At 55.4% G+C, this 27,162-nt stretch overlaps 1 protein-coding gene across 6 annotated transcripts; it reads left to right on the top strand.

Annotated features, from left to right (window-relative positions):
* The first annotated feature begins 12,802 nt into the window (after window positions 1-12,802).
* Window positions 12,803-26,380, top strand: SLC16A5 (solute carrier family 16 member 5). Of its 6 annotated transcripts, none has more exons than XM_033848357.2 (6): window positions 12,803-12,939; window positions 13,998-14,192; window positions 16,988-17,246; window positions 19,882-20,025; window positions 22,556-23,365; window positions 24,589-26,380. In XM_033848357.2, the coding sequence occupies exons 3-6, from the start codon at window positions 17,048-17,050 to the stop codon at window positions 24,834-24,836; spliced, it is 1,401 nt and encodes a 466-aa protein (XP_033704248.1). In that variant the 5' UTR covers window positions 12,803-12,939; window positions 13,998-14,192; window positions 16,988-17,047; the 3' UTR covers window positions 24,837-26,380. The 6 variants fall into 6 exon arrangements, with proteins under 6 accessions (XP_033704248.1, XP_033704250.1, XP_033704249.1 ...); XM_033848359.2 differs by lacking the exon at window positions 12,803-12,939 and adding an exon at window positions 12,985-13,108; XM_033848358.2 differs by lacking the exon at window positions 12,803-12,939 and adding an exon at window positions 13,092-13,205.
* The last annotated feature ends 782 nt before the right edge of the window (window positions 26,381-27,162 follow it).

The following is a 27,162-nucleotide window of genomic DNA, read 5'->3' as shown; positions in this document are numbered from 1 at the left end:
GATCCCACATGCCGCGGAGCAACTAAGCCCGTGCACCACAACTACTGAGCCTGCGCTCTAGAGCCCGCGAACCACAACTACTAAGCCCGCGTGCTGCAACTACTGAGGCCCACGCGCCTAGAGCCCGAGCTCGGCAAAAAGAGAAGCCACCGCAACGAGAAGCCCGCACACTGCAACGAACAGCAGCCTCCGCCGGCCGCAACTAGAGGAAGCCCGCATGCAGCAATGAAGACCCAACGAAGCCAAAAAAAATTTTTTTTTTTTAATGTGGATCCAGACAGGCTGTAAACTAATCCCTCCCCAAGGATTATTTCACTTAAAAAATTCCCATGTTATTCCTTACAAGAAGACTGTGTTCCTGTATTACTTGGATAATTTTTAAATTAACCTTTTTGCATATTCTATAAAAGTAATTTTGCTTTTTTTAAAGAATAATCTGTATTTTTTTTAATATTTATATTTGGCCATGTCGGGTCTTAGTTGTGGCCCACAGAATCTTTCGTTGCTTCTCTCTAGTTGTGGCATGCAAGCTTAGTTGCCCCACCGCATGTGGGATCTTAGTTCCCCAACCATGGATCGAACCTCCGTCCCCTGCATTAGAAGGCAGATTCTTAACCACTGGACCACCAAGGGAACTCCAAAAGTAACTTTGCTTTTATTTAACAAACACACAGTGCCTACTGCGTGCCAGGCCCCGTGCATGGCAACTGAAATGTTCATGCCAAATATGAACTCATTTAATCCTAACAACCCTATAAATAGGTATTAATTCTCCCCATTGTATGCAGGAGGAAACTGAGGATGAGAGGCTAAGTGGCTTGTCCAAGGTCTTGAAGGTACCTAAATTGGAGAGCCAGGATTTGAACCCACACAGTCTGCTTTTTTTCAATCACTATGCTATACCCCCTCTTCTATGACATTCATTATAGAAAATGTACACAATATAGAAACACAAAAGAAAATAAAATATTCCTATCATGATCCTACTGAGGCAGGAGATAGGTGGGCCCCAAACTAGACATTTATGACTGGCCTCCTGTTCACACTTCTTGGGGTGCGAAGAAGATGGGCTCCAGGCCAGACATTCATTACCAACCCCCTGTTTACATTTCCTGAGGCAAGAGACATACAGGCTCCAGGACTGCATATGTATTTACCAGACTCCTGTCTATATTTCAAGATCTGCACTTTGATATAAGAAACAACAGGAATAGGGTAGGTAACTGGACATTGGACGCTTTTATGGCAGGGACAGAGAGGGGTTAAACCCTGTTAAAAGATCACGAGGTCATATATTTCCCATCTTTGGGGCAAGGGAAACATTGCACATGTGCAGAAAGGCTCCTTGGGGGTCAAAGAGGAGGGAGCACCACTCCATAATATATGATACTAAGGCTGTCCCATAGGCCTCTGGGCTGTAATCCATCTTGGAAAAAGAGTTGCGCACGCATGTTGGGGAGGGTCCTAGGGCAGGGCAGGTGTGGTGGCTGGGATTCCTGGTTTTCATCCAGGCTACCCAGGTTCAATTCCTGGGCAGGGAATTAAGATCTCACTTCATGCCACCATTCACTGCTGCCTCTCCGAGATCACTACTGCCTTCCCCCAGAGATAACCGCTCCTGGAGAATTTCCTTGCAGTCTTTTTTTTTGGCCACGCTGCACGGCCTGTGGGATCTGAGTTCCCAGACCAGGGATCAAACCTGTGCACCCGGCAGTGCAAGTCCTAACCACTGGACCACCAGGAAATTCCACCTTGCAGTCTTCTTTTCTTATACAGATGTAGATGTTGAAGATGGAGATAGCTAAAAGATAGTTACAACTCGTATCGTGCATTTTCCAAAGTTACTTTCAAAATACAAAAATGGCTTGTTCACTCACTGGCTGCATAATATTACATCCTACACATCTGTCCTATATCTTTGTTTTGTCTTTAACACCTTCCCTGATTCCCTCTAGAGGTAGGTGGCAAGTGGCAACCCAGCCAAAGCCACAGATGTTGCTTCCTGGATGTCACCGCAAGTTTGACTCAAGAGGAGAAGGGTTAACGTACGAAGCTGAAGGAGGCTGGCAGCATCAATGGTTTCCATCGTCTCACCATCCCATCCCACAGGTGAGGACAGAGCGGGAAGCAGGATCAGATGGCAGGACCCTTGGGAGGGAGCCTTAACCCTTCCCTCCCCCAAGAGAGGGTGTGCTCAGACTGGAGGTGGAAGGGAGAGGATGTTTGTGGGAGCCTCTGGCAGAGGCCCTGCCTGGCATGCAGTGGGTACCTGATGCTGTCGGGAGCGTCTCACCCAAGAGGGCTTATGCTCAACTGCTCCCTCTTCCAGCGAGGAAGGCACCTGGTTGTAACCTGGACCAGGTCCCACCAGCTCAGGAGAGGTGGACCCTCTCTAGCCTTCCCTGCTAGCCCAGTCCCACCCCACCCCACCCCCGCTCCTTGCCAAACATCAGTCTTCACTCGTTTTCATGGGCTTCATCACCAGCGCCCACTCCATTCTACTCTTCAAAGCGCTTGCCTCCTGGCCTTTGCACCTGCCATCGCCCCTGCTGGGAGCCCTCTTCCACCCTCATCCCCTTCCTTACTCCTCCTCATTATTTATTACTTTCTCCTCCCTAGTCCTTAAGTCTCAGCTAAGACGTGCCGCGTCACAGAAAGCCACTCTTGAACCCTCCTCTCCCTAAGCCAGGTGGGCTTCCCCCTCTCCTGCCATCACCCTCTGCATGCATCCCTCCTCACACCCACCTTGTTTCATGTGGGAATTCTCCATCAGACCAGCACCTGGCCGGGTATTTCATCTCTGTCTCCATTGCTTAACCCCTGGAGGGTCGGAGGCCACTCAGATCCTCTCCTGGGTCAGGCCAGGCTGGGTGCAAGTGGCCCAGGCATGGCTGCTCACCTGCTTCTCCCTTTGCCGTCCGTTTGCTTCCTCCTGAAGCCAGTTCCACGCACCTACTGCATCCAGATAGTTGCAAAGGACCTGCCTATTCCTCCCGGGTTTCCATCTCGATCTCCCCTCTAGCCTGAAGGTTCTTCTTTATATGTGTGTATATATATATTTATTTATTTATTTATTTTTGGTTGCGTTGGGTCTGCATTGCTGCGCACGGGCTTTCTCTAGATGCGGCGAGCGGGGGCCACTCTTTGTTGTGGTGCGTGGGCTTCTCATTGCAGTGGCTTCTCTTGTGTGGGCTTCAGCAGTTGTGGCACGCCGGCTCAGTAGTTGTGGCGCACGGGCTTAGTTGCTCCGCGACATGGCATGTGGGATCTTCCCAGACCAGGGCTTGAACCCATGTGCCCTGCATTGGCAGTCGGATTCTTAACCACTGTGCCACCAGGGAAGTCCCACCTGAAGGTTCTTTGGGGCTGAGGACCCTCCAGCAGGTGTGTGAGGGGAGAGACACAGACCTCTCCAGCCTCTGTTTCCTGACCTATAGAAAGGGATGAATTGGGACTTCCCTGGCGGTCCAGTGGTTAAGGCTCCATGCTTAGTTTCTGGTCAGTGAACTAAGATCCCACATGCTGTGCAGTAAGGCCAAATGAATAAATAAATAAAATAACAGATTTTTTTTTTTTTTTTTTTTTTTTTTGCAGTACGCGGGCGTCTCACTGTTGTGGCCTCTCCCGCTGCGGAGCACAGGCTCCGGACGCGCAGGCTCAGTGGCCATGGCTCACGGGCCCAGCTGCTTCGCGGCATGTGGGATCCTCCCGGACCGGGGCACGAACCCACGTCCCCTGCATCAGCAGGTGGACTCTCAACCACTGCGCCACCAGGGGAGCCCGAATAACAGATTTTTTAAAAAAACATGGATCGAGATATCACCCATATTTGCTGAAGATTATACGACTCCCAGGGCTTCTCAGACCAGGTGGTTGGGGAATGGGGGCGTTTCAGGTAGAGACAGGACTAGGGTGAAGCAAGTGAGACCCTCACCAAGGGCATAACATTTAAGAGCAGGTGCCAAAAAACTCAGAAATCAAAGTAAATGATACTTTAAGGCAATATATGACAAAATCAAAATTAATGCAAAAATCCATGATAGACAGAGTACCAAAATTGTAAATAAAGACCCATCTTTTGGGAATTCCCTGGTCGTCTCGTGGCGAGGACTCCGCGCTTTCACTGCCAGGGGCGTGGTTCAGTCCCTGGTCAGGGAACTAAGATCCCACGAGCCGCACAGTGTGGCCAAAAAGAAGAAGAAAAAAAAGACCCATCTTTTGTGACCTGACCCATTGCTTGCGCTACCTGCTCCATACCCCTCGCACTAATCCCAGCCCTGATTCCAACAAAATTTTACTCATGAAACCAAGTGACCGCTCCATTGGCCATACTTTATTGGTCTGATTTTCTAAAAATGTTACCTTTAAATTATTATTAGGTTATCATTTATCTTGATCACTGAGTTTTGCTGGTGTCCCAGTACATTTTGAGCTCCAGGCAAGTGCTTCACGCATCTCACCCCAGACGGGGTGTCACATGTCTGGAATTTCGTAGCTGGACCAGGGCGAGGTGTCAGGGATGCCAACTGTCCTGCAAGCTCAGAACAGTCATTCTGCAAACGCCTATAATGCCCCGTTGTTGGTAACGTGTATGTACACCGATGCTTCAAATGATTAAGTTAAATAATGTTTGCTTAGCTGCTCAGCCTTGCCAATATCACAATCAAAGTGTCAGAAGCCCAAGCGCACCCATTAAAAGGCTTTCGGTTCCCTGCCAAGTGTTTCTGAAAGCTGAATCTTCTTCATTTACAGCTACAGATGCTTCCTGCCTGGAGAGTACGAGCCTTGGTGCCTTTTGTGTTTCACATGCAATTGGAGATGACACCAATGGTTAGGTTTCTGCCCAGTTTGTTCCAATGCTCCACAGATGTGTCTTGTGTGGCTCCTGTGCGCTAGGCACAGGGCTCCTGGGAGGAGAGGGGCGGAGGGGGTGGTGGGAAGCAAGATAGACCCTGTCTCTGCCCTGGCGCAGCTTGTGGGTAGAGGGGACAGACCCTAAGTTCAGTCATGGTGGTGAGTGTATCTAGCCACACACTAAGATTAAGGCTCCTCAGGGGAAGAGATGACCAAGGAGCCATCCCACACCAGGTGTCCCTAAAGAAAAGAAGTTGACCTGAGATGGGGAGGGTGTGCCAGGTGGAAGCGGGGTGGTGGCTGGTGGAGGGTGGAGACCAGTTTTATTGCCACATCATTACTGAGCTTGCACCATGACAGTCCTCAGCAAACATGATGTGCTGGTTAAGCATCTGGACTCCAAAGCCAGACGTGCCAGGTTCAAATCCTGGCTCTGCCACTTACAGCTGTGTGACCCTGAACAAGTTACTTAACCTCTCTGTGCCTTAGATCCATAATCTGAAAACAAAGCAAAATAACAATAGTACCCACCTCTGTATTTTAGGAAGCAAAGAGAATCCCAGCATGACTGGAGCTTGGGGAGAGAGGCTGAGAATGGCTGAAAATGAATCTGAGGAGGTGGGTGGAGCCAGATGGCTCAGGGTCTTGTAAACAGCCTCTTTGGTCTTTAGGGTTTATCCAGGATCAGTGGGAAGAAACTGCGGGGTTTCAGCAGGAGATAGCTGAGCGGATCTGGACAGAGCGCCGGCCTGGAGGAGGGAGGGGAGCATCAGTTAGAGCAGGAAGAGTGGTCAGGAAGCTGCTGCAGCCGCTCAGGGAGAGAGAAAGACAGCCCGCTCCGGGCTGGGCAGGGTGGACAGAGATGCTGAAGGTATGAAGGGCCAGGAGGCAGCATTTGACTAAGTGTGTGTGTTGGCGGGGGTGGGGGGTGAGGGGTTGGAGGGGGCGGACCAAGGGGAGGGAAAGGGCCCCAGCGGCCCCAGTCTTCTATGTGGAAGGCAGAACTGTTCTCAAGGACGGGGGAATCCCAGAGACAGAAGGTTTACAGGCAGCATGTTGAGTTCACTTTGTAAAATGATGCAATATTTGATATGTACAGAATAATTGATGTCAAACATACATAAGCAGTGGAGTGAAATAATAAACACCCAACTTGAAAAGAAAAGAAAAAACAGTAGTACCCACCTCCGAGAGGATTTAGCGAGTCAGTCTACATACCCTGCTGTTTTTACTCATTCAGCAGATAGTCAATGAGCTGAGTGAGGGGTGGTAGAAAAAGAGGGAAGAATATTCTTCCCATAGGTCAACCAGTGGGGACAAAAGTGATGAGCTGAGACAGACTCAGTCCCTGCCCTCACGGAGCCTATGATCTAGTGATGGCAAGAGAGAGATTCATCACAGAATTGTTTAAGTCCGGAGTCGGTACACTATGGCCCATCGCCTGCTTCTGTACAGCTTGTAAGCTAATAAAGGTTGTTACACTTTTTTAATGGGGAAAAAATCAAAAGAAGAATTAGATTTGGTGACACCTGAAAATTAAATTGCATTCAGGGAATTCCCTGGCGGTCCAGTGGTTAGGACTCTGCGCTTTCACTGCCGGGGCCCGGGTTTGATCCCTGGTTGGGGAACTAAGATCCTGCAAGCCATGCAGCACGGCCAAATTAAAAAAAAAAAAACAACCAAAAGATAGATAGGTGACATTCAGATTTCAGTGTCCATAAATAAAGCTTTATTGGAACGCAGCCATGCTCATTTGTTTTCATATTGTCTGTGGCTGCGTTTGCCCATGATGGCAAAGTTGAGTAGTTTCGACAGAGACTCTCTGGCTTGCAAAGCCTAAAATATTTACCTCTTGGCCTTGAAAAAGTGTGTAACCCCTGATTTAAATCAATATAAACACACCGTGGTGGACAGTGCCAAGCGGAGCAGTAGACCTGTGAGGGGAAGGAATAACCAGTAGCACCAGCCCCAGCAGGGAAACCAGGGAGGGCATCCCGAAGGAAGTGACGCTTGAGCTTCTGTCTGAGGTGACAGGGGTTAGCCAGGCACAGAGGGTCAGGATGGGGCTCCAAGCAGGGGGGAGCAGCAGAGGCAAAGACCCCTCAGCTGGGGGAACATGACAAGCAGAGAAAGCTCAGGTGGCTGGAGGGCATCAAGTGAGGGAGAGCTACTTGGGGCTGGAAGGGTGGGCAAGGGCCAGGCTCTGAGGGCCCTGTGGCCACACCAGGGGCAGTGGAGGCCAGCGTTGATGGCAGGTTCTAGCTGATGTCGGGCTTTAGGGTTGTTGAGGCACACACGTGAAGGTGCCAGTCTGGATATATGGTCTGGACAAAGAACATGTGGAGTGATCAGTATAAAGGTGGTGGTTGGAGCTACAGAAGGGGAGAGAGAAGAGGAGAGGATGAAGGTCAGAGCCTGTGGGACTCGGCCATTTAAAGGTCCAGAGCAAACAGCACGAGCGGCCAGAAACATGAGAGGAAACCCAGGAGAGAATGATGTTCTGCAAGCCAAGGAGAGAGCAAATTTCCAGGAGGGAGGGATCAATGTGGGCCGATGCTTCAGGCAGATCAAGACTAAACATGCTCATTGGATGTGTAACATGGGAATGACCAGAGGCCAGAAGTTTTCCTTAGAGGGCGGAGGGGGAGGGGAGGTGTGGACCCAGTGAGAGGAGATGCTGTTCCCACCAAGTCAGGATGTGGAGGGGCGGGGGCGGGAACCCGAGGGGGATATGAGGGGAGGGAGGGTAGATTTTTGTTCTTGTTTCATTGTAGGAGAGACTCGAGCTTGTTTAAATGCCATGTGAACTCTTAGTGGCGGCATGCATGTGGGATCTAATTCCCTGACGTGGGATCTAATTCCCTGACCAGGGATCGAACCCGGGCCCCCTGCATTGCGAGCACGGAGTCTTAACCACTGTGCCACCAGGGAAGTGCCCCCCAGTTTGTTTTTACATGGACAGTTTTGAGGGTATCAGGGCAGCCCAGGTGGGGAGAACCATGTGTGGCCTGGGCACCAGGGCCAGGCTGAGTGGGAGTGAGTGGAAGTGTGCTGGAGGTGAAGTGGGGACTCGGGAGGGGATGGTGTAAGAGCAGAAATTCACATGCGGAAGGGATGGGTGAGGAGACGAACCCCAAGGGTGAGCTTCCAGGCACATGGGCTGGGAGTATTGGGAAACGAGTGTGCAGAGCGGAGGCCTGCCAGGGTGTTGGCAGAGTGATCTGTGAACTCAGAGCCGGAAGGCCTTCCAATGCAGCCCTGAAAAGGGTGGGGGGGAGCGGCTTTTGCAAGATGGATCTGGTATTTCAGGCAGGGAGGCTGAGGAGAGATCCGTCAAGGCTGAGTGTGGGCCTGAAGTGACCCCAGCATCAGGAAGAGAGAAGACAGCTGAGCAAAATCGCAAAGGGAAGAGTCTGTAGAGATCAGCTGGATATGAAGATGAAGGCCAAGGGGTGGGAGGGAGGCCCTGGATGGGATCGAGTCAGAGAACAGAGGAGGGGCCTGGTCTAAGGGGAAGATGGTGTGAGCAGTATGGGGACAGGCTCAGTTCCGGTGACAGTGAGGAAATCTCAAGGAGAAGGGCTTGGAGCTCCAGAGAGGAGGGTGGCACGGAGGAGAGAGTCTGGGTAAGACAGGCAAAAGGAGGAAGAGGGAGAAGGAAGAGGGGACTCAGAGGGAGGGGTGGCCCAAAGCACCGGGGGTCTCGGAGCAAGGGCTGTGCCCAGGTGATGCTTCTAGCAGTGTCTGCCTGCCTGCCTGATGACCGCTGCCCCTTCCCGCACACCCGAAATCAGGGCGAGGGTCAGCACAGGGATGATTCCAAATCAGGGGGCAGGAGGTCACCCTGTGGTTTCTCTTGTCCTGCTCCCCAGGCTGGCCCCAGCATTGGGCGATCTGCTGCCCCTCGATGGGAGCCATCAGGGCATCTCTGCTCCCCCAGGAGGTGGGGGCTGGAGTGGAGGGGGCCGGGGTACGATATACCCCGACATTAGGCCCGCAGCCATGGCCAGCCCTGGGAGAGACTATGCACCTCAGATCTGAGTTCAGGGGGTCTTCTGGGGAAATAGCCGGCTGGGTGGCATGGCCTAGGCCTCTGGGGCCAGCTGACAAGCTGCCGCATGCCCTGGCAGAGTAGGACAAACAGGCAGAGGGGGGTGACAGGCAGAGGGTAGAAAAAGGATAGAGCTGGTGGAGAAGGAAATGGGCCCTCGAGTAGGAAGGCACCCAGGGGCCCAGAGCCAACAGCATTCAGAAAAGCCTGGACAGACAGACTGTCCCCATTATCCCAGCAGCCTGGACCGACTGTCCCCATTAACCCAGCAGTCGGCACTCTGTCCATGTCAGGGACACCACAGGGTCACTGCCAGAGGCCAAGACCTGGAGAGAAGGGCAGAGGAACCAGAATCACATCCTGGCGCTTTCCAGTAACTAAAATATTTTTAAAGGATGCCAGGTCCTGGGCTTGGGGTGATAAGATCCTAGAATGGGGGGAGTGACTTGGACGGGCAATACTCCATTCCTTCATTCAGCCAATGAGGCAGTATCTGGACAGCACTGAGAACCTCCATCCATACGTGTTGACCCTTCTTATTATAGTTATTATTATCCTGTGCTACACACTGTGCTAAGTGCTGGGGTCGTGTTGATCAACTGGGCAAGAAAGCTCCTAAGCCTCAGGGAGCTTAGTGGGGGAGATGCACAACACTCAGCAGGATTAATGCCTCAACATGGGAGGTCTGGGAGGCCATCCTGGAGGAAGCAGATTCTAAGCTGACAGTTGCAGGCCAACCAAGGGCCAACCGGGTTAAAAAAAAAAAAAAAAAAGGATCATCATGACAGAGTGTTTCAGGGAAGGGGACCAACCATGCAGGTGTGAAGATCTCAGGGGGGTTGGCAGATGAGCAATGAATGTAGTGGTTGTTATTCTTAGTGATGTACGGCGATTGCGTTATTAACTACTAATAACTTACTATTAATTCTTAAAGATTTATGACTTTGAGTAGGTGCCTCCCTCTCTCTTTGAGCAGATGCCGCAGTTTGCTTCTCTGCGGATGAGGACCTTTCCAACTCTGAGTCCCTTGTCACCCACCCCTCACTGACAGCTGTCATGGGCCCTAACAAAACTGGGCCTGGTGACCAGGGTGTGCGCTCAGACCAACACTTAGGGTATAGAGTCACAGAGGAAGGCTGGGGAAGGCTGTGGGGACTGCCTGTGGGAACCACAGACCCTGGCTCTGAGCTCTGCAGCCACAGTGACTATGCCCCAACCTGGTGGGAGCTTCGTTCTGGAGAAGTACCCAGAGTCCAGGGTGGTGGAGGGGGTATCCTCACAGCTCTCAATTTCATCTTGATGAGTAGAGGTCGAATATTAGGGTGGGGCTCCCCAGGAAATAGTGAGGTCCTGGAAAACCTCTTGGTTTGATTTTTTCAGAGAGGGTAAGAGCCTCCAGGAAGTCCCTGGGTATTAAGTCCCTGGGTCCCGCCAGAGTACCCAGGGATGGAGTGGAGGGCTACATCTAGCCTGTTCTGAGTACCTGGGGCAGGTACTGCTGTTGCAGGAGAAGCGGGCACGAGAGAATAGTCGAGTCCCAGGTCTCGGGCAAATTCCTGGGACGGGCCGCCAAGGGAGGGTCCTTGGCTTCATGCAGGAAAGAATTCAAGAGCGAACCATAGTAAAGTGGAAGCGAATTTATTTAGAAAAATACGCATTCCATAGGCAGAAAGCAGTCCCTCTCTGAAGGTGAGAGGGGCCCTGGGGCATGGGGCTGTTAGTTTTTATGGGCTGGGTAATTTCATGGGCTAACAAGTGGGAAGATTATTCCAGCTATTTTGGGGAAGGGGTGGGGATTTCCAGGAATTGGGCCACCGCCCACTTTTGGCCTTTTATGGTCAGCCTCGGAACTGTCATGGTACTGGTATGTGTGTCATTTAGCCTGCTAATGTATTACCGTAAGTGTATAATAAGGCTCCAGGTCTGCGAGAAGTCCCTGGGCCTAGTTGGTTCTAACTAGTTTTTTTGTATCCTCAGCTGTGTCATTCTTTTAATGGTTGTGCCCTGCTCCCTCCCCTCCTGTCTTACTGCCACTCAGTACTGGGACAGGCTGAGATAAGGGGTGACGAGATGGTGCAGACCCTGTAGTATGATCCCTGTTGTCCCCCACACTGGACCTCTCAAGGCCTGGGACCATCCCTATGGAACCATGGGATAAACCTTAATCCCCTCCTCCCAAAGTTTGTATCCAGGGAACCTCAGGCTGAGCTGAATATGCCCCCAGTAAGAGGCAACCCAGCACAGTGACTGTTGGCAAGAACATGAACCACAGTCACAACAATGTCTTATGTTTAAGATGGACTCACAACTTGATAGAGTATCTCTTACATCATTCATCCAGAAGTTAAGCCATCCCAGTGGGTGGGAAGCGGTACCTCATTGTGGGTTTGATTTGCATTTCCCCGATGAATAATGATGTTGAATATCTTGTCATGTGCTTGTTGGCCGTTTGCATATCTTCTTTGGAGAAATATCTATTCATATCCTTTGCCCATTTTTAATGGGGTTAATTTGTCTTTTTACTGTTGAGTTGTGAGAGTTCTTTATATATTCTCAATACAAGTCCCTTATCAGATATATGATTTGCAAATATTTTCTCCCATTCTGAGGGTTATCTGTTCACTTTCCTGATGGTGTCCTTTAGTGCACAAAAGATTTTAGGTTGTTTTTTTTTTTTTTGGGGGGGGGCCATGCCACGTGGCTTGACCCCGGGCCCTTGGCAGTGAAAGCTTGGAATCCTAACCACTGGACCGCCAGGGAATTCCCCCGAAGTTTTTAATTTTGGTGACATCCAATTTATGTTTTTTCCTTTGTCACTTGTGCTTTTGGTGTAGTGTCTAAGAATCCATTGCCTAATTCCAAGGCCATGAAGAGTTACTCCTGTGCTTTCTTCAACAGAATTCAGTGATTTCCCTGGTGGTCCAGTGGTTAAGACTTTGCCTTCCAATTCAGAGGGTGCAGGTTTGATCCCGGTGGGGGAGCTAAGATCCTACCTGCTTCCCGGCCAAAAAACCAAAACATAAAACTGAAGCAGTATTGTAACAAATTCGATAAGAACTTTAAAAATTGTCCACATCAAAAATCTTTTTAAAAATGTTCACAGTTTTAGTTTTTACATTTCTATCTGTAAGCCTTTTTTTTTTTTTTTTTCTTTTTTCTTTAAATGGTGTGATGTGGAAGGCCAACCGCAACCACTTTCTTTTACATGCAGCTACCCAGCACTGTTCGCTGAAAACACTATTCTTCCCACCCCGGATCGTCGCAGCACACTTACGGAAAATCAACTGACGGTAAATGTAACGGTTTATTCTCAATTCTAGTCCACCGATCTTATGCCTGTACTGGTTACTGTAACTTTGTACTAATTGAATACATTTTAAACAATGCATATGAAGGGCTGGCTAGGTGGGGGAGAGGTGCACGCGGAGGTGGTGGGCGCCGTCTGACCTGCCCCCAGGGTTGAGGGGTCCACGCTCTTGTCTGCTCCGCACAGCTGCCTTCCTGAGCTCCCCTGGATGTGGCCCTCAAAGCTCTAGGTTTTCATTGGAAGGACTCCTGGGCAGCTAAAGCCCCCAAAGAAAGAATCCTGCACCCTGGCCTCCCACCCCGCTGCCGCCGGGAGGTGGAGTCTCTTATCACACGCCTTCTCTCTTCCACTCCTGGCGCCCCTAGAACCCAGAGCGGGAAAATCGAGAAGCCGCAAAGTGAGAAGGCGGGCTACGCAAATGACATGCTAACGACATGCAAATGAACCCGCCGAGCGGGGGTCGGGGCCACTCAGAGGAGGGGTCGAGGTTGACAGAAGCGGCTGCGGGCCCCGGGCACCGGGCACGCCCCACCGCCTCGCCCGGAGGCCTCCCCGCCCGGCTCCCTGGAGACGCGGAGGTGGGCCCGCCCACCGGAGCCCTGCGGCCCGCCCCTCCGGTCCCCGCCGCCGCCCGGCGTCCGGCCGCCTCCACCGCGAGCGGGCCGGGCCGCAGGAAGCCGCGCTCCGCTGGAGTGGAGCCGCCCCTCCGCCGGGCCCGGGCGAGCCGGTGAGCGGGCTCTCCCCACAGTCCCCAGGGTGCCGGGGTCCCTGTGAGCGCCGTCGCGGGCCCGCCCCGCCGTGGGCCTCCGGGGCCCCTTCCCGCCTGTGGGGGGAGAGGATCCAGAAAAGCCTCTTGCCCGGGTCCTGGGCCGCCCCAGCCTGCGATGGCCTGAGGGGTGAGGGGACAGGCACCAGCCAAGGCCTGGGCTGAAATCTCCACGGGGACGCCGCCTGGACGTCCAGAAGCCCCACCCAGAGGAGATCCATCTCGGGGTGGGTGGGAAGCCGAGTGGAAGGAAACTAGATCCCGACAGCAGGGACTGAGCCAGGGTGACAAGAGGTCAGGAAGTTCCTGCTGCCTATCCCATCCCCCTTCCAGGCTGTGGTCAGCCTGCCCCTGCCCGGATGGCGGGGCACCTTTGGAGGCACAGAAGGGAGGAGGGTGGCTGGCGCCAGCCGGCCCCTGCCAGGTGCAGGGATGTGCGGGCTTGTCAACCCCAAGCTCAGGCTGGTTCTTGCTGCTCTCCTGTCCTGCAGGAACCCGCACTGCTGCCTGTCCTGTGTCCTGGGCTTCAGGCCCGGGATCCTGCCTGATGTGGGGCCTGGGGAGAGAGGGGGTCTGCAGGGTCTGGCCATCCTTCCGCTGCTGGTGAAGCTGGTGATTCCTCGTTTTCCTCTCACCAGCTCTCCCACCGCGGGAAGGGGGCAGAGGGAGAGGGGGCGGCGCCTAACCCCAAAGCCCTGTGTGAGAGCATCCGCTCACCCTTTTGCCGGTACCTGCGAGCTCAGAGGGGCTGGGACTGGATTCTGAGGGCCTAGCTAGGCCTCTGTCATCAGATGAGAAGCCCAGGGACTGTGTGTGACGGGAGAAGGACAAGAGGTGTCATGTGAACTTCTGCCCTGCCCACAAACCCGGCTTCAGGCTACCTGGGCATGAAGATGGTCTCGCTCAGGGTGGGGGACCCCGAGGGCTGAGGTCGGCAGCTCCTGCGGAAAGCTGCTCGCCTCCAGTCCCGGGAAGGGAGAGTGAAGTGTCTCCAGCCGCGTTTCCCTCCTTTGCCCCAGCCACGCACCAGGCAGTGATTGTGACTCCTGGCTCCCAGTACCAAGGGAAGACCACTTCTCTGCTGGGGCAGAGGTGGAGCCGGAGCCCCCATCTCTGCTCTGCTCCGCTCTGCTCGAGTCTTCTGGAATGGACCTACCTGCTGGGAAACCAGGTCACCCTTGTTCCTGGGCTTGCCTGCCCCCTGGAGAACACAGGTGGGTCACATTAATGTTACATTTTGTGCTCAGGTGGAGGCTGGGTGCGGGGCTGTGAACAGGTCCTGCTCGTGGTATGGAAGGTGGGGAGGAGGAGGGGGGCGACAGTGATAAACAAGGGAAGGACCCACTCCAATGTGGTGTGAGAACTGCTATTACAGAGAGAAGTACGGGAAAGGGCCTAGCCTAGCCTGGGGTAAGGGTCAGGGTAGCTTCCTGGAGGTGCTGCTGGAGCTGAATCTTGAAGGACCAACAGGACTTCTCTCTGGCTGAGGATTTTGGAATCTCTGCAGCCGGAGGGGGAACCAGCTTGCTGAGGGAGGGGCTGGGGGACAGAAAAGCTATGTGTGTGACCCGGGAATTGGGGGTGTATGGGAGGAGATAGCCTCCTTGTGGAAGGCCAAAGTCTTCAAGACAGCTCCCAGAGGGAGGCCAGGGCAAAGAGAGAACCAAGGTGCTTAGGGTTTCCTGGACTCTGATTGTCTGGGGGGCCTGGAGGGAGGAGAAACTAGCTCCATTGAAAGGTTCAGAGGGAAGGTAAGTGCAGAGCGAAGGTCAGAGTCCTAGACTAAGGGCATGAAAGAGACCTCTCCACAGAGGGGCCGGACAAGGGCGGAAGGAGAGGGGACCAGAGCAGGGAGGGGCTGGGGAGTGCTGGGGTGGGGCGCCATGGGGGGCAGCGGGAGGAAGTGAGGGTGGTGGAGGGAAGGCTGGCGGCCCTTCTGGGAGGAGGGGGAAGGTGGCAGGTCTGGGAGGACCGAGGGGCCGGGATGCGTGGGGAGGGGGGTGAGCAGTAGAGCAGGGTGGGGAGACTTGACATTCACAGAGAGGATCAGGTGGCACCAGTGGCCTTTTCGTTTGCCAAGGGAACAGAAATCCTGGAAGGGGCGAGAGCCAGTTTGCCGGAGGAGCCTGTGTCTGAGGTTTGCCCCGAGCATGGGGCTGAGCCAGGAGAATCGGAGCTGGGGGATCTCTAGGGCTAGTGTCATGTGCAGGAGCTAGGAGGGCAGGAGGTGCTCCCAGCCCACACACAGGACTCGAGGTCCCCACCCCCCCCACACACACACACGTCCCACACTCTCCGGGGCTAGGGATGAATGGGCTGCTCCCCTTGGCAGGGCCCCTGGGGGTCCTCTGGGGAGGGAAGAGGCCTTGTGGCTGGAGAAGGGATTGGAGCCCGTGAAGGAGGCAGTTAGGGTGGGTCCGGCTTAGGTGCTGTGTTAAAGCTCCTGGGCCCTGGGGTGGGGGGGAGGGGTGGGGTGCTGGGCTTGGCAGGAAGGGGGTTTCATATTTCTGGTAGTTTCCTGAGTTTCCATGGATCTTCCGGGCCTGGGGCTAAAAGGAGGGAGGCTTGGGAACAGGAGCTCCTGGGACCCTTTGGCTCTTTGGAGAGCCAGGATGGAGGGGACTGGAAAAGGGCTCGACATCTGGGGAGGGGGCTGGGGCTTTGCAGCCTGGTTAAGGCAGCTTCTGTGATGGGGGGAGTGGCCTGGGTGGTGGCGAGGAACCGAGGTGGGACTGAATCAAAGATGTGAGGGTGTGTGTATCTGTCTGCAGAGCGTGCAACCCTGCGAGTTTGTGTGTATCCTTACGTCTGTGTAGCATGTGTCTGTCTGTGTGCATTTGATTGTATGTCTCTAGGCTTGTCTGAGTTTGTCTCTTTAAGTGTGTATCTGCGTAAGCGTATGTCTGTGTGTCTCTGTATGTGTGCGCATCTGTATGTGTGACTGTGTGTGTCTGTGTGTCTCTAGACTTTTCTGTATGTGTCTATGTAAGTGTGTGTCTGCATATAAATCTGTGTTCCTGGGTGGTTCCATGTGTTTCTCTCTGCCTGTCTGCGTGGTGTGTGTCTGCGTGTGTATTTTTTTTTTTTTTTTGGCTGCGTTGGGTCTTTGTTGCTGCACACGGGCTTTCTCTAGTTGCGGCGAGCGGGAGCTACTCTTCATTGCGGTGCACAGGCTTCTCATTGCGGTGGCTTCTCTTGTTGCAGAGCACGGGCTCTCGGTGCGCGGACTTCAGTAGTTGTGGCATGCAGGCTCAGTAGTTGTGGCTCGCGGGCGCTAGAGCGCAGGCTCAGTAGTTGTGGCGCACGGGCTTAGTTGCTCCGCAGCACGTGGGATCCTCCCGGACCAGGGCTCGAACCCGTGTCCCCTGCATTGGCAGGCGGATTCTTAACCACTGCGCCACCAGGGAAACCCTCTGTGTGTGTGTCTACGTAAGCCCTCGTGTAGCTGTTCTGTGTGCGCTCCTGGGGGACCCCAGCCCTGTCTTGCTCACCTCAGCCGTCACAGCAGCACTGACAGGGAACCTGGCTGTTGATGTGGCATCGCGAAAGCCCGTGTTTGTGAGCAGGAAGCCTGGTTATGAATGTTCGGAAGGTATCCGTGTGCGCCTGTGCGCCGTCGGGGCTAGGCTGGCTCAGACGCCTGCTCCATTCTGGAAGCGACTGTCGAGTGCGTGCCACGTGGTGTGTGCGGTCGGGCCAAGGCTGGCTGGGAGGTCCCACCTGCCGACCACTAAGTGATGTAACAACCAGAAAGAATTCCACCCACCTGCCTTGTCTGACTTATGGCTCACCTGCTTGCCCCTCCTGTCCCTCCCTCCAGGCTTGCTCTGGGAAGCAGGTGAAAGGAGATGCCAAGGCCAGCACATGGGCCTCTGGCCACCTCCCAGGGGGCGGTGCCCCTCTGTGATACCTGGTGCTGGGGCAAGAGGAAGGGACGGTTTCAAGCACCCAGGGAAGGTGGCGGGTGGGCCAAGGGAGGGCTGGCAGCTCCATTCTGTCCCTTCCCCAGGCGGCCCGGGCAGTAGGAGCAGTGGCCGCGAGGCTGTGGCGGCAGCACTTGGAGCCGAGGATGCCCCAGGCCCTGGAGTGTTCGGAGGGCTGCTGGGCCTGGATGGTGCTCCTGGCCTCTGTGGTGACCCAGGGCCTCACCCTGGGCTTCCCCACATGCATCGGCATCTTCTTCACTGAACTGCAGCGTGAGTTCCAGGCCAGCAACAGCGAGACCTCCTGGTTCCCGTCCATCCTGACAGCCATGCTCCATGCAGGGGGTGAGCAGCCAGGGGAGGGATGGAGGGAGGGATGAAAAAGAGCCTGGGTTGGGGAGGAAGCCACAACCTCCCTGGCCTCCTGGGTCCCTCTCTCTGAGGCCACAGGTTTTGCCCTGTGCTGTGTATCCCTAAGACCTCCTCTGATTTCAACAGGGCCAGCTCCCCTGCCTGGAGTCTGGGGGGGCTGGGCTGGACTGGGCTGGGGAGGGGCAGAGGATGGAGAGGCCCCTGAGAGGTAAAGCCGGTCCCCTTGATGACCGTGGGAGGATGGATCCAGACTGCAGGCGTGCCGGGCACTCGAGCACAGACTGGAGGAGGAGCGGCTTGGGGTCCTGCTGGGTGACCTCTCGGAACCTCAGTTTCTTCCTCTGCAATATGGGAGTAGCACCCAGTATCCCATCCTGCCCACCTCCCACACAGGATTGCAGAGAAGGTCACATGAGGTCCCGGCCAGGTCCGAGAGCTAGGGCAGTGGAAGCAGCTGTGAGTTATTAGTATTCCGGAGACCCTCATCAGGGCTTCAGGATGGGAAGGAGGGCTCAAGGAAGACACCAGGAGCAGGAGGGGGGCAGGGCAAGAGCCCATCTTTCACCAGGAAGCAGAGGGGGTGTTGCAAGGGCTGGGGAGACGGAGGGAGGGCTCCCCCAGGGATGTGAGCACCTCACCCTGACCCCAGGGAAAGGGAAGGGCAGGGGCTGCGCAGGAGGGTCCTCCACAATAGCCTTGGGCTCCTGGAAGATCTCCAGGGAGAGCTCCACAGGCAGTTCCCGCAGAGGGGCCTGGTCAGCGAGAGCTGGACCTCACAGCCCGCCGGGCTCTCCGCACGGGTGTGTTTGCCTGTCTCAGCTGATCCATCTCCCTGCTTACCTCCTGCCCTGACCTCCACCTGGCACCAGCAGCCTGCTTGTTATTCCAGGTCCTTCCCTCGAATGGGGAGGGAAGTCAGACTGGGATAGAAGCCACCCTCACTGCAGTGACCCCTGAACACGCTGCCTGGCAAGGAGCAAGGCCAGGCCTGGCCCAGACCGCATAACCTTTTTGTCAGCAAGGTTGAGCAGTAGTGGGAATCTCAGACAGTTCCTTCCCTGCAGCCAGAGAGGGGTCTGGGCCAGGGGCTGGGAGCCAGGCATTCGCTGGGGACCTCACTCCCCTACCAGCTTCAGACTCATGCCTAGCAGGTGTGCCAGCATCGCAGTGGGCCCGGGACTCCTGTCTGTCTCTCTGTGTCACACACACACACACACACACACACACACACACCTTTAGCCCACGCTCATTCAGAGTATCATGGAAATTTTAAACTTGAAAGTGTCCTTGATCCTAAGTACCTCTCACCCCGACACGTTTTAGAGGTGAGGAAAGCAAGCACAAAGTACAAGGCCTTGCCGGTGTTGCAGGGTGAGTTCAGGGTGGAAGCAGAAACACCTTGCTTCCCAGCGCCCCACCCAGCGCCCTCGGCTGTCTCGGCTGAGCTGGCACACATCCCGGCCCCTCACTCCCAACTCGATGACGCAGGGCTTTCCCCAGTGTCACCTTTCCAAAGTCAGGCCAGAGTATGAGGTGGGAGAGATGTGTGAGTCAGCAGTCATGTCCACTTCAAAGCCTTGCCTCTCCCTCTATGGCTACCTCTCCTTGATTACCTCTGAGGACGGACCTCTCACTTCCCATGTTCGCTCCCATACTCGTACTGGCTCACACCCACACATCCTCTCTCCACGCCAAACACGCAGACACACACCGAGTGCACACACACACTTTCCTTGTCCCTTTGGCTGCTCTCTGGGAGAGCAACTCTGGGGAAACTCTGCTGTGTGTACTCGGGGGCAGGGTACTTGGTGAATGGAGCCCTGTGAGGTGACGAGAGCAGGCGGCCAGGACTGGCTTCTACTCTGGGTCTGCACTGGTGAGAAAGCAGCTCAGGGTGGGGGTGGGTGAGGGAGAACAGGCCCCTCTCTACCAGGAGCTAAACTTCTGGGTGCAAGACTTTGGTGATGGCTGGAGGGGGTTGGGGGGAGAGGGTACCCCACCTGCGTTTCTCCAGAGTGCCCCAGAGGCCAGAGCCAGCGGCTGAAGGGTGGCCCAGGGCCCCAGGCTGCCCACCCTGGACAGGTTGAAGGATGGTGGGAGGGCTGTGGCCAGTCTTTCTGAGGATGGGGGAAGGGGGAGCAGGGGCTGGAGGCGGCGCTCACCATGATCTAACTGCCCTGGGACCCTCGCCCACCAAGACAGACCCCCATGAGGGGCGTCCACCCAGGTCACAAGCCAATCCCATTTCACCTGGACAGAAGCGGCTTCAGGTCAGTGCAGTGAACGGCCTCAGTCTGTACCTCCGGGGATCCTTGTCAGGGTCAAATGGAATATTTGCAGCACCTCACCTCACAGCTGGCCAGACATCACCCAGTCTGACCCCTCAGTCTCTGGGGGAGGAAACTGCAGCACAGAGAGGGATTGGCGTTGCTTGGCCCGTCGCCAGTCTGTGGCAGGGCGGAGCTCAGAGCCCAGGTCTGTATGTGCCGGGGCTCGTGCCCGTTAAGCCACCTGCTAGTTCCTGCTGGAACCCCCTCCCAAGCCCGCTGTCCCCCTCCCTCTGACCTCGTCATTTCGCTGCCACCTGCCGGCTGCCTCCTCCGCACAGGACCCTTGTGCAGCATCCTGGTGGGGCGCTTCGGCTGCAGAGCGACGGTGATGCTGGGTGGCGTGCTGGCCAGCCTGGGCATGGTGGCCGGCTCCTTCTGCTGCACCCTCGGCCAGCTCTACCTCACGGCAGGCTTCATCACAGGTGACTGTCATTCCATGTCGAGAACTGCTGGGTAGCTACTGGGTGCAAGATTGAAAAGGGCCAGGCACAGTGAACAGGGCAGGCGAGGCACCGCGTCTTCTGGGGCCGCCTGCAGTCACATGAGGGAGAGGGACAATGAACAGAGGAGTACGAAGGATCATATCTGATCATGACGAGCATCTGAGAAGACAGGACAGCAGATGTGATAGTGTCCCGGCTCGGCTGGGGGTGGGTAGAGATTAAACAAGTAAAGAGGTAGAATAACTGAAGCAGCCAGTGCGGTAGGTGAAGCAGGGTTGGGGGAGGTTGCTGGTTTCAGCAGGGCGGTCGGGAAAGGCCTTGCAGAGAAGGTGGCATTTGGGCAGAAGGAGGTGAGGGAGGCTGCCGGCAGGGGAAGAGCATTCTAGGCAGCAGGAACAGCAAAAGCAAAGGCCCAGAAGTGCTCGAGGAGCAGCGCGGAGGCCGGTGGGGTGGAGGGGCGTGAATGAAGGGTCAAAGGGGTCGGGGGGTGGGGGGACCAGGAACAGGTTTAGTTCCTAAAAGGCTGTGTAGTGAGATGAGAGGCCATGTGAGGGGTTCGGGCAGAGGGACGTCATCCAGCCGCTGTTTGTGAAGCACTGAGCACTGCTCTGGCTGCGGTGTTGAGAATACACCATAGGGGGCTGGGCTGGGAGCAGAGAACAGGCAGGGGCGTGGTCACCACCCAGCCAGGAGGTGGTGGTACCTTCAACCAGGGTGGTATGATTGGGGTGATGGGACGTGGTTGTGTTCAGGACTGCATGTGAGGTGCAGAGAAGGGGCCAAGATGACCCAAGACCCAAGAAGGGTGATACCAAGGGGAGAATGGAAGAATGCAGTAGCCACTAACTACAGTGGGAAACTAGGGGAGGAGCAGGTTCTCGGGAGGATGGGAAGCTCAGGTTTGGACACATCCGGTCTGGAGTTCAGGGAACAGGCCTGAGCTGGAGCGGGCAGCTGGGGAATCCTGAGATGGCTCGTACTCAAGTCTCGAGATGAGGTATCACCCTGCTGTCACTAAGGGAACAAGGGAGGACGGATGTAAAGGACTGAGGCCTGAGGCCCAGGACACGGACACTCCAGTGGTTAGCGGCCTGGGCAGGAAGAAGTGACAGAGAGGGAGTGGGGTTTCTTGAGAAAGGAAGTGAGGAAAGTGCGCAAGCAGGAGGGAGTGATCGACTGTCAAGCCACTGATGGATCAGACCGAGTGGGGATCAGACTCCATCTTTGGCTTTGCAAAGTGGAGGTTGGCGGCTTTGATAAGAGGAATCCTGGAGCAGAGGTAAGGATGAAAGTCTGATTGGAACAGGTTCAAAAGAGAACAATAGGGGCGTTCCCAGGTGGCCTAGTAGTTAGGATTCTGGGCTTTCACTGCCGTGGCCCAGGTTCGATCCCTGGTCGGGGAATTGGGATCCCACAAGCCACGTGGCACGGCCAAAAAAAGAAAACAAGAGAGAAAGAAGAGGAGGAAGGAAACTGGAGACAGTGGAGATAAACAGTATTTCCAAGAAATTTTGATATAAGGGGAGAGCAGAGAAATGGACCAGTACCCAGAAGAGACTGTTGTCAAGAGTTTTGTTTTAACGGGAGAAATAACAATGAGGGAGAATGATCTAGTAAAGAGGGGATAATGGATGCCGCAGGAGAGAGAAATTGCTGGAGGGGTGTGCCTTCAAGTAGACAGGATGCAGGGCGGAAGTGGAGGGTTGCCCTTGACTGGGAGCACGGACTGTCCATTGTCACAGACGGGAAGGTAGGTGGTCAGCTGGCAGTGCAGGAGGGAGGTGTCGGGGTGCTCAGAGGAGGAAGGCCTGGTGGTCATCTAAGAGCGGGGACAGTAAATGGTCGAGGGAACTACAGTGGCACCGTGGGTGGCCCGAGGGCCCGCCTGAGGCCAGTGGTCACAGCGTGGTTGCGAACTTTCTCTCCAGCATGTTCAGCTGTGCACGGAGTGGCGGGGGGGAGGTGGCATCCAAGCTGAGTCAGGAGAGGAAAGTCTGAGGGAAGCATATTCCAGGCAGAGGGAATGGCAACTGCAAATGTCCGAGTAGGTGGGCAGCTTAATGTCCAGAGGAAGAGAAAGAGACCGATGGGGCTTGATCGTGGCGAGTGCCAGGGAGAGCGGCCTGAGATGGCACCCAAGGGGTGGCCAGGGGCCAGACCGTGCAGGGCCTTCCAGGGCAGAGTAAATACTCTGGCTTTTCTTCTAGGTGTGATGGGAAATCTTTGGAAGGTGTTAAGCAGCAGAGAGACTTAACCTGATCTAGGGTTTTGAAAATCCCCCTGGTGCTGTGCCAGCGGGAACAGGTGTGCCCCTGGCAGCCTTGAGAGGGCAGATCTGAGGGGTGGGATGCTTCTAGGGAGGTGGTGAGGTAGGCTGATTCCATCTTAAATCCCTGGGGACCTGGAAGTGGGTCTGCGCTGGAACGGAAGGAGAACAGACCTGGGACCTGACCCCAGGGTCCCTGCACTGGGTGCGCCCTGGAGCTGGTCCTCCCCTCTCCTTCCGCAGGCCTGGGCATGTGCTTCAGCTTTCAGTCAAGCATCACTGTGCTGGGATTGTACTTCACCCGCTGGCGGGTGCTGGCCAACGCGCTGGCCTCGGCGGGCGTCTCCCTGGGCATCATGCTCTGGCCGCTGCTCTCCCGCTATCTCCTGGAGGACCTGGGCTGGAGAGGCAGCTTCCTCATCTTCGGCGGGGTTCTCCTCCACTGCTGTGTCTGTGGGGCCATCCTGAGGCCCGTGCCTGCCCGTGTGACCCCTGAGACCAGAGATGGCCTCCCTCCACCTTCCAAGAGACCCGCACGCGGCTGCCCGGCAGCATGCGGTCGGGCCATCCGGCGCCACCTGGCCTTCGATGTCCTGCGGCACAACGTGGGCTACCGCGTGTACACCCTGGGAGTCGCCTGGATGATTGTGGGCTTCCCGCTGCCCCACGTCTTCCTGGTGCCCTATGCCATTTGGCACGGGGTGGATGAACACAGGGCGGCCCTGCTCATCTCCATCATTGGCTTTAGCAACATCTTCCTGCGGCCCATGGCTGGGCTGGTGGCGGGCCGGCGGGACTTTGCCAGTCACCGCAAGTACCTGTTTAGCCTGGCGGCCCTGCTCAACGGGCTCACCAACCTGGCGTGCGCGGCGTCGGCCGACTTCCGGGTGCTGGTGGCCTACTGCCTGGTGTACAGCGTGTCCATGAGCGGCATTGGTGCTCTGCTTTTCCAGGTGCTCATGGACATTGTCCCCATGGACCGGTTCTCCAGCGCCCTGGGCCTCTTCACCGTCCTGGAGAGCATCTCCATCCTCATCTCCCCGCCACTGGCCGGTGAGGCCCTGGGAGGGAGGGCAGCCAGGGGTGGCCTGGGCAGGGCATGGGGGGGTGCAAATAGGAACAGTCTGGAGACTTGGGCCCCCTCCAGCATCTCAGGGTGAGCGACTTGGAATCTGGGATTTTCTCAAGCACCTCAGGGGACTGGCTGTAGCCTGTTCCGCAGCTGGCACTCGGGGTACGAACAGTGAAAAATAAGGATTTTCATACCAGACTTATCTCAGTCCTTTGTCTTCCCCTCTGTACCTCTGGTTTCTTATCAGTAAAGTGGGGATGACAGTAGAATCTACCTCACAGGCTTGTTGTGGGGATCACAAGTGTCATATAGAAAAGAGCTTAGTAGAGAGCCTGGCACACGGTAAGTGCTATGCACATGTCTGCTGTTCTTAACATCCTCTGCCTGTGGGGCCCGGGCAAGTCATTTTCCTTCTCTGAGCCATAGTGTCATCTGCAAAATGCAGACGAGAACACCTGCCACACCCATCCCTACACCTGTGCCAGTCACGGGGTGGGCAGGGCTGAAGACAGAGAACTAGCCCCCACCTCTCAGGGCTTACCTTCTGGTGGAGGAGTCGGGGATTAGAGCAAAGAGGCCCCTTTGTGATCGTAATGGTGATTTGTGCCGGGAGGGAAACGAACAGGTATGGGAAGCAGGGACCCAGAGGAGTGGACTTGCTGGGCGGCTGAGCGTGTGACATTCAGAGTAAAAGGGAAGGTTTGTGAAGCCCGTGGTGCTGGGGGGCAGTCAACAGACAGCACGGTTATTATAGTCAGACAACGGGGACTCCTCTCAAGCGTGGCATTGGAAGTCCCAGTTTCCAAGGGCGTTCTCCAAGCCAACGAGCGGGGAGAGCAATCCAGGAGGAGGCATGGCGGGCCTGGGGTAGGGCTGAGCAGATCTCCCAGATGCCACTGGCCCTTGAGTCCTTGGCTTCCTGCCACCAAGGGTGAAGGAAACATGCCCCTAAGTGCTCGTCTGGCCGCCCAAGGGCTCTTCCTGCCCGGACTGGGGCTGGTTTAGTGTTTCCTTTCCTTTCATTCAACAAATACCTAATGAGTTCCCACTAGGTGCCAGCCATGGTTCCTCGTGCTGGGGATGCAGCAGAGACAACAATAAAATCCCTGCTCTCACAGAGCACACAGTTTCGCAGGGGTGAGGGGGCGTGGGTGGGAGGCCTGGTAGCCAAGGGCAGTGGCCTAACTTGCTCTCTGTCCCCTAGGACTCCTCCTAGACACCACCAGCAACTTCAGCTATGTTTTCTACATGTCAAGTTTCTTCCTCATCTCAGCCGCCCTCTTCATGGGTGGCAGTTTCTGGGCCCTGGGGAAGATTGAGAGGCAGGGCCCGCAGGCTGAGGTGCAAGGAGCTGTAACAGAGGCTGCCCCAGAGCAGGGCCTCACTCTGGAGGACACAGACGGTCCCAAGAAGCGGCTGCGCGTGGAGATCATGTATGTGACCAGCGTCTGAGGCCCGGGGTCACTCACATGTGTGACCGGCATCTGAGTCCTGAAGTCAGTGAGGCCTGCCTCAGCCCAGGAATGTCCAGCGACTTCGCCAGAGGCTGAGGTGAAGGGCTGCCCAGAAAGCCTGAACCAAAGGCCATCTGGGTTCTGCACGTCGGGACTCAGCCAGGAGTGGGGACCTTAGAGGCTGACCTCCAGAGGCTCGGGGTTCCTTCTAACCAGCAGAATCCAGGAGCGGATCCTCCTGACTTTTTTGCTGGGGCATCAGAGTACCCAGGGCCCAGGAAGGTGGGTCTGCGCCCAGCTCAGGTCTGTCACGGCCGGCTTGGCTCAGCTGGCTGCCTGCGCTGCTGCTACAGCTCAACACCCTGGACCCTCAAGTCCGGCCTGGGTGCCTCCCATGTGATCTCTTTGTCCTTCACCCTCTAGACAGCTCCGAAGAGCTCAGCCCTCCTCCGAGTCTCTCCTGCCCCCCTTCTTCCCAGGTGGCCCAGCCCTTGCCCGCAGGGCTGCCCCCAGCACAGGTTGCTGGACCTCATGCTACCTGGAACCTTGGGAAGAAGGGCTTTGGGAGAGAATGTGTTGCAGTGGTGGAGGGCCAGGCTGAGCGTCGGCCTGGATGCAGGATTTGGACAGATTAAATGCCAGGTGGAGCACCCGTCCTGGCGACAGTGCAGAGAACTGGAGGGGAGCCCCTGGCTTGGGTCCTAGAATCAGTGAAGTCTGAGGGCCCCCTGCACACTCAGCAGGGCCTGCTCTAGGGTCTCCTCCCTCCTCTGCCCCATCCTGTATCTTGGCTGGGAAGATCAGTGCTGGGGGGAGCGGGAGAGCCACACATCAGACCAGGGGAGGAAGGATTGCTCGGCGGGGCCCCAGGACCTCTGTGGAAATGGAGCTGCTTTTGCAGCAGAAGCCCTTTCACTCCCCTCTCCTGTCAGCCTTTTCTCCCTGCTGTGTCAGAGGTGTCAACCCTGGGATAAGTGGCTGGCTGGGCCAGCTGCCAGGCCACCCCTGCTCCCCACTGGCCTGTGCGTCTGGCCTGGAAGTCAGAGCTTCTCCCCCAGACCGGCCGGCCGCCACGTACTCTTTTTGCTGGTGCCTTCCCTGAGATCATCACCTGGGGACTGGCTGTCATCAGCCCAGGCTTGTCCCAACAGTGTACCAACTGAGTGAAAGGAAAAACAGAGTTTGTTTGAATTACACACAGAAACACTTTCTGCAGCGGGTTATAAACCCTGTGAACTAACGAAGCTAGAAAAGAGGCCTGGAGTAAGTTTTCCCCCATCCCCCTTCAGGGCTACTCCCACCAAGGACCTTGTTTGTTGATTCAAGCTCAACCAGGTTTCAACAAGAAACCCTTATCAGGAGAATTGCTTTTCTTTTTATGACCCGACTCCAGCCTTCCTCCTGCACGAGTCCAACTGGCGTGAGTCAGCATCCTTGGGCATGTTGTCTTTCCCAGGACTCATGAGTGCCCCCTTCTGGCCAAAAGAGGTAGTACGGAGGTGAAGCAAAGGGCTCTGGGCTGGAATAGAGACCTGAATTCACGTTTGACTCTGCCATAATTTGCTGTGTGACTCTGGACCATCTCTGGGCCTTGAAAAAGGAGGAGGTTGGCCTAGATAAGTTAAAGTCTCTTCCAGTTTGAAAAGTCTGATCCTGAAGACCCCCCCATTGCCTCCCTGCCCCTCCATCCTGTCCTGTACTTGGGCACCATCCCTAGCTTGTACACTGAAGGGGGAATCCACAGCTGGACACATTTACCAGGTCCTGCCACCTTCTCCATCTTAACTGAGCAGAAAAGAAGAGTTGGGGCTGGTAGGTAGATGAATACTTTTTGGTGCTAGTAGCCACAAGCCTTTGAAGTGTGTATCCCCTTTTAGGCCCACTTCCTGAAAACTGGTTTCTTTCAAGGAAAAAAGATATTAGTAAACATTTAGCATAGGAAACTTTGACCTCCTCTGCCGCCTGGGCAAGAGTGGTGATAATCTCTGGGCAGAATTCCTTCAGCAAATATTATTGAGCATCTACTGTGTGTCAGGAACTGGCAGAGAGGAGTTAAGACCTGGTCGCTGCCCTCAGCACAAAACCAAGGACGAAGAATTCTTCCCAAAGATGAGGGCCTCTGAAGCCTTAGGAGGGGACAAATGAGGGAGGCTGGGGTGGCCCATCTGATTCCAGAACCCACACTTAGCTGATCCTGGGATTCCTCTAGAGAGGGTCTAGAGCAGTTCCTGACCAGGAGCTCACTTCCATCCTGTCCCCAAGCTCTGAGCTCCTGGTCCCAGGCCTTTACTGCTCTGTCCAGACAGAAGCAGAGAAGCCCCCTG

Source organism: Tursiops truncatus, chromosome 20 (assembly GCF_011762595.2).
Source record: "Tursiops truncatus isolate mTurTru1 chromosome 20, mTurTru1.mat.Y, whole genome shotgun sequence".
NCBI lineage: Eukaryota > Metazoa > Chordata > Mammalia > Artiodactyla > Delphinidae > Tursiops > Tursiops truncatus.
Note: the sequence above shows the minus strand (reverse complement) of the source record. Positions and strands in the feature narration are given on the sequence as shown.

Bases quoted from the DNA above. Each gene is read 5' to 3' on its own strand.
- SLC16A5 (XM_033848357.2), top strand. From the start codon at position 17,048: ATGCCCCAGGCCCTGGAGTGTTCGGAGGGCTGCTGGGCCTGGATGGTG. The intron at 17,247-19,881 runs GTGAGCAGCCAG...TCCTCCGCACAG, and splicing joins AGCCATGCTCCATGCAGGGG to GACCCTTGTGCAGCATCCTG. The intron at 20,026-22,555 runs GTGACTGTCATT...CTCCTTCCGCAG, and splicing joins CACGGCAGGCTTCATCACAG to GCCTGGGCATGTGCTTCAGC.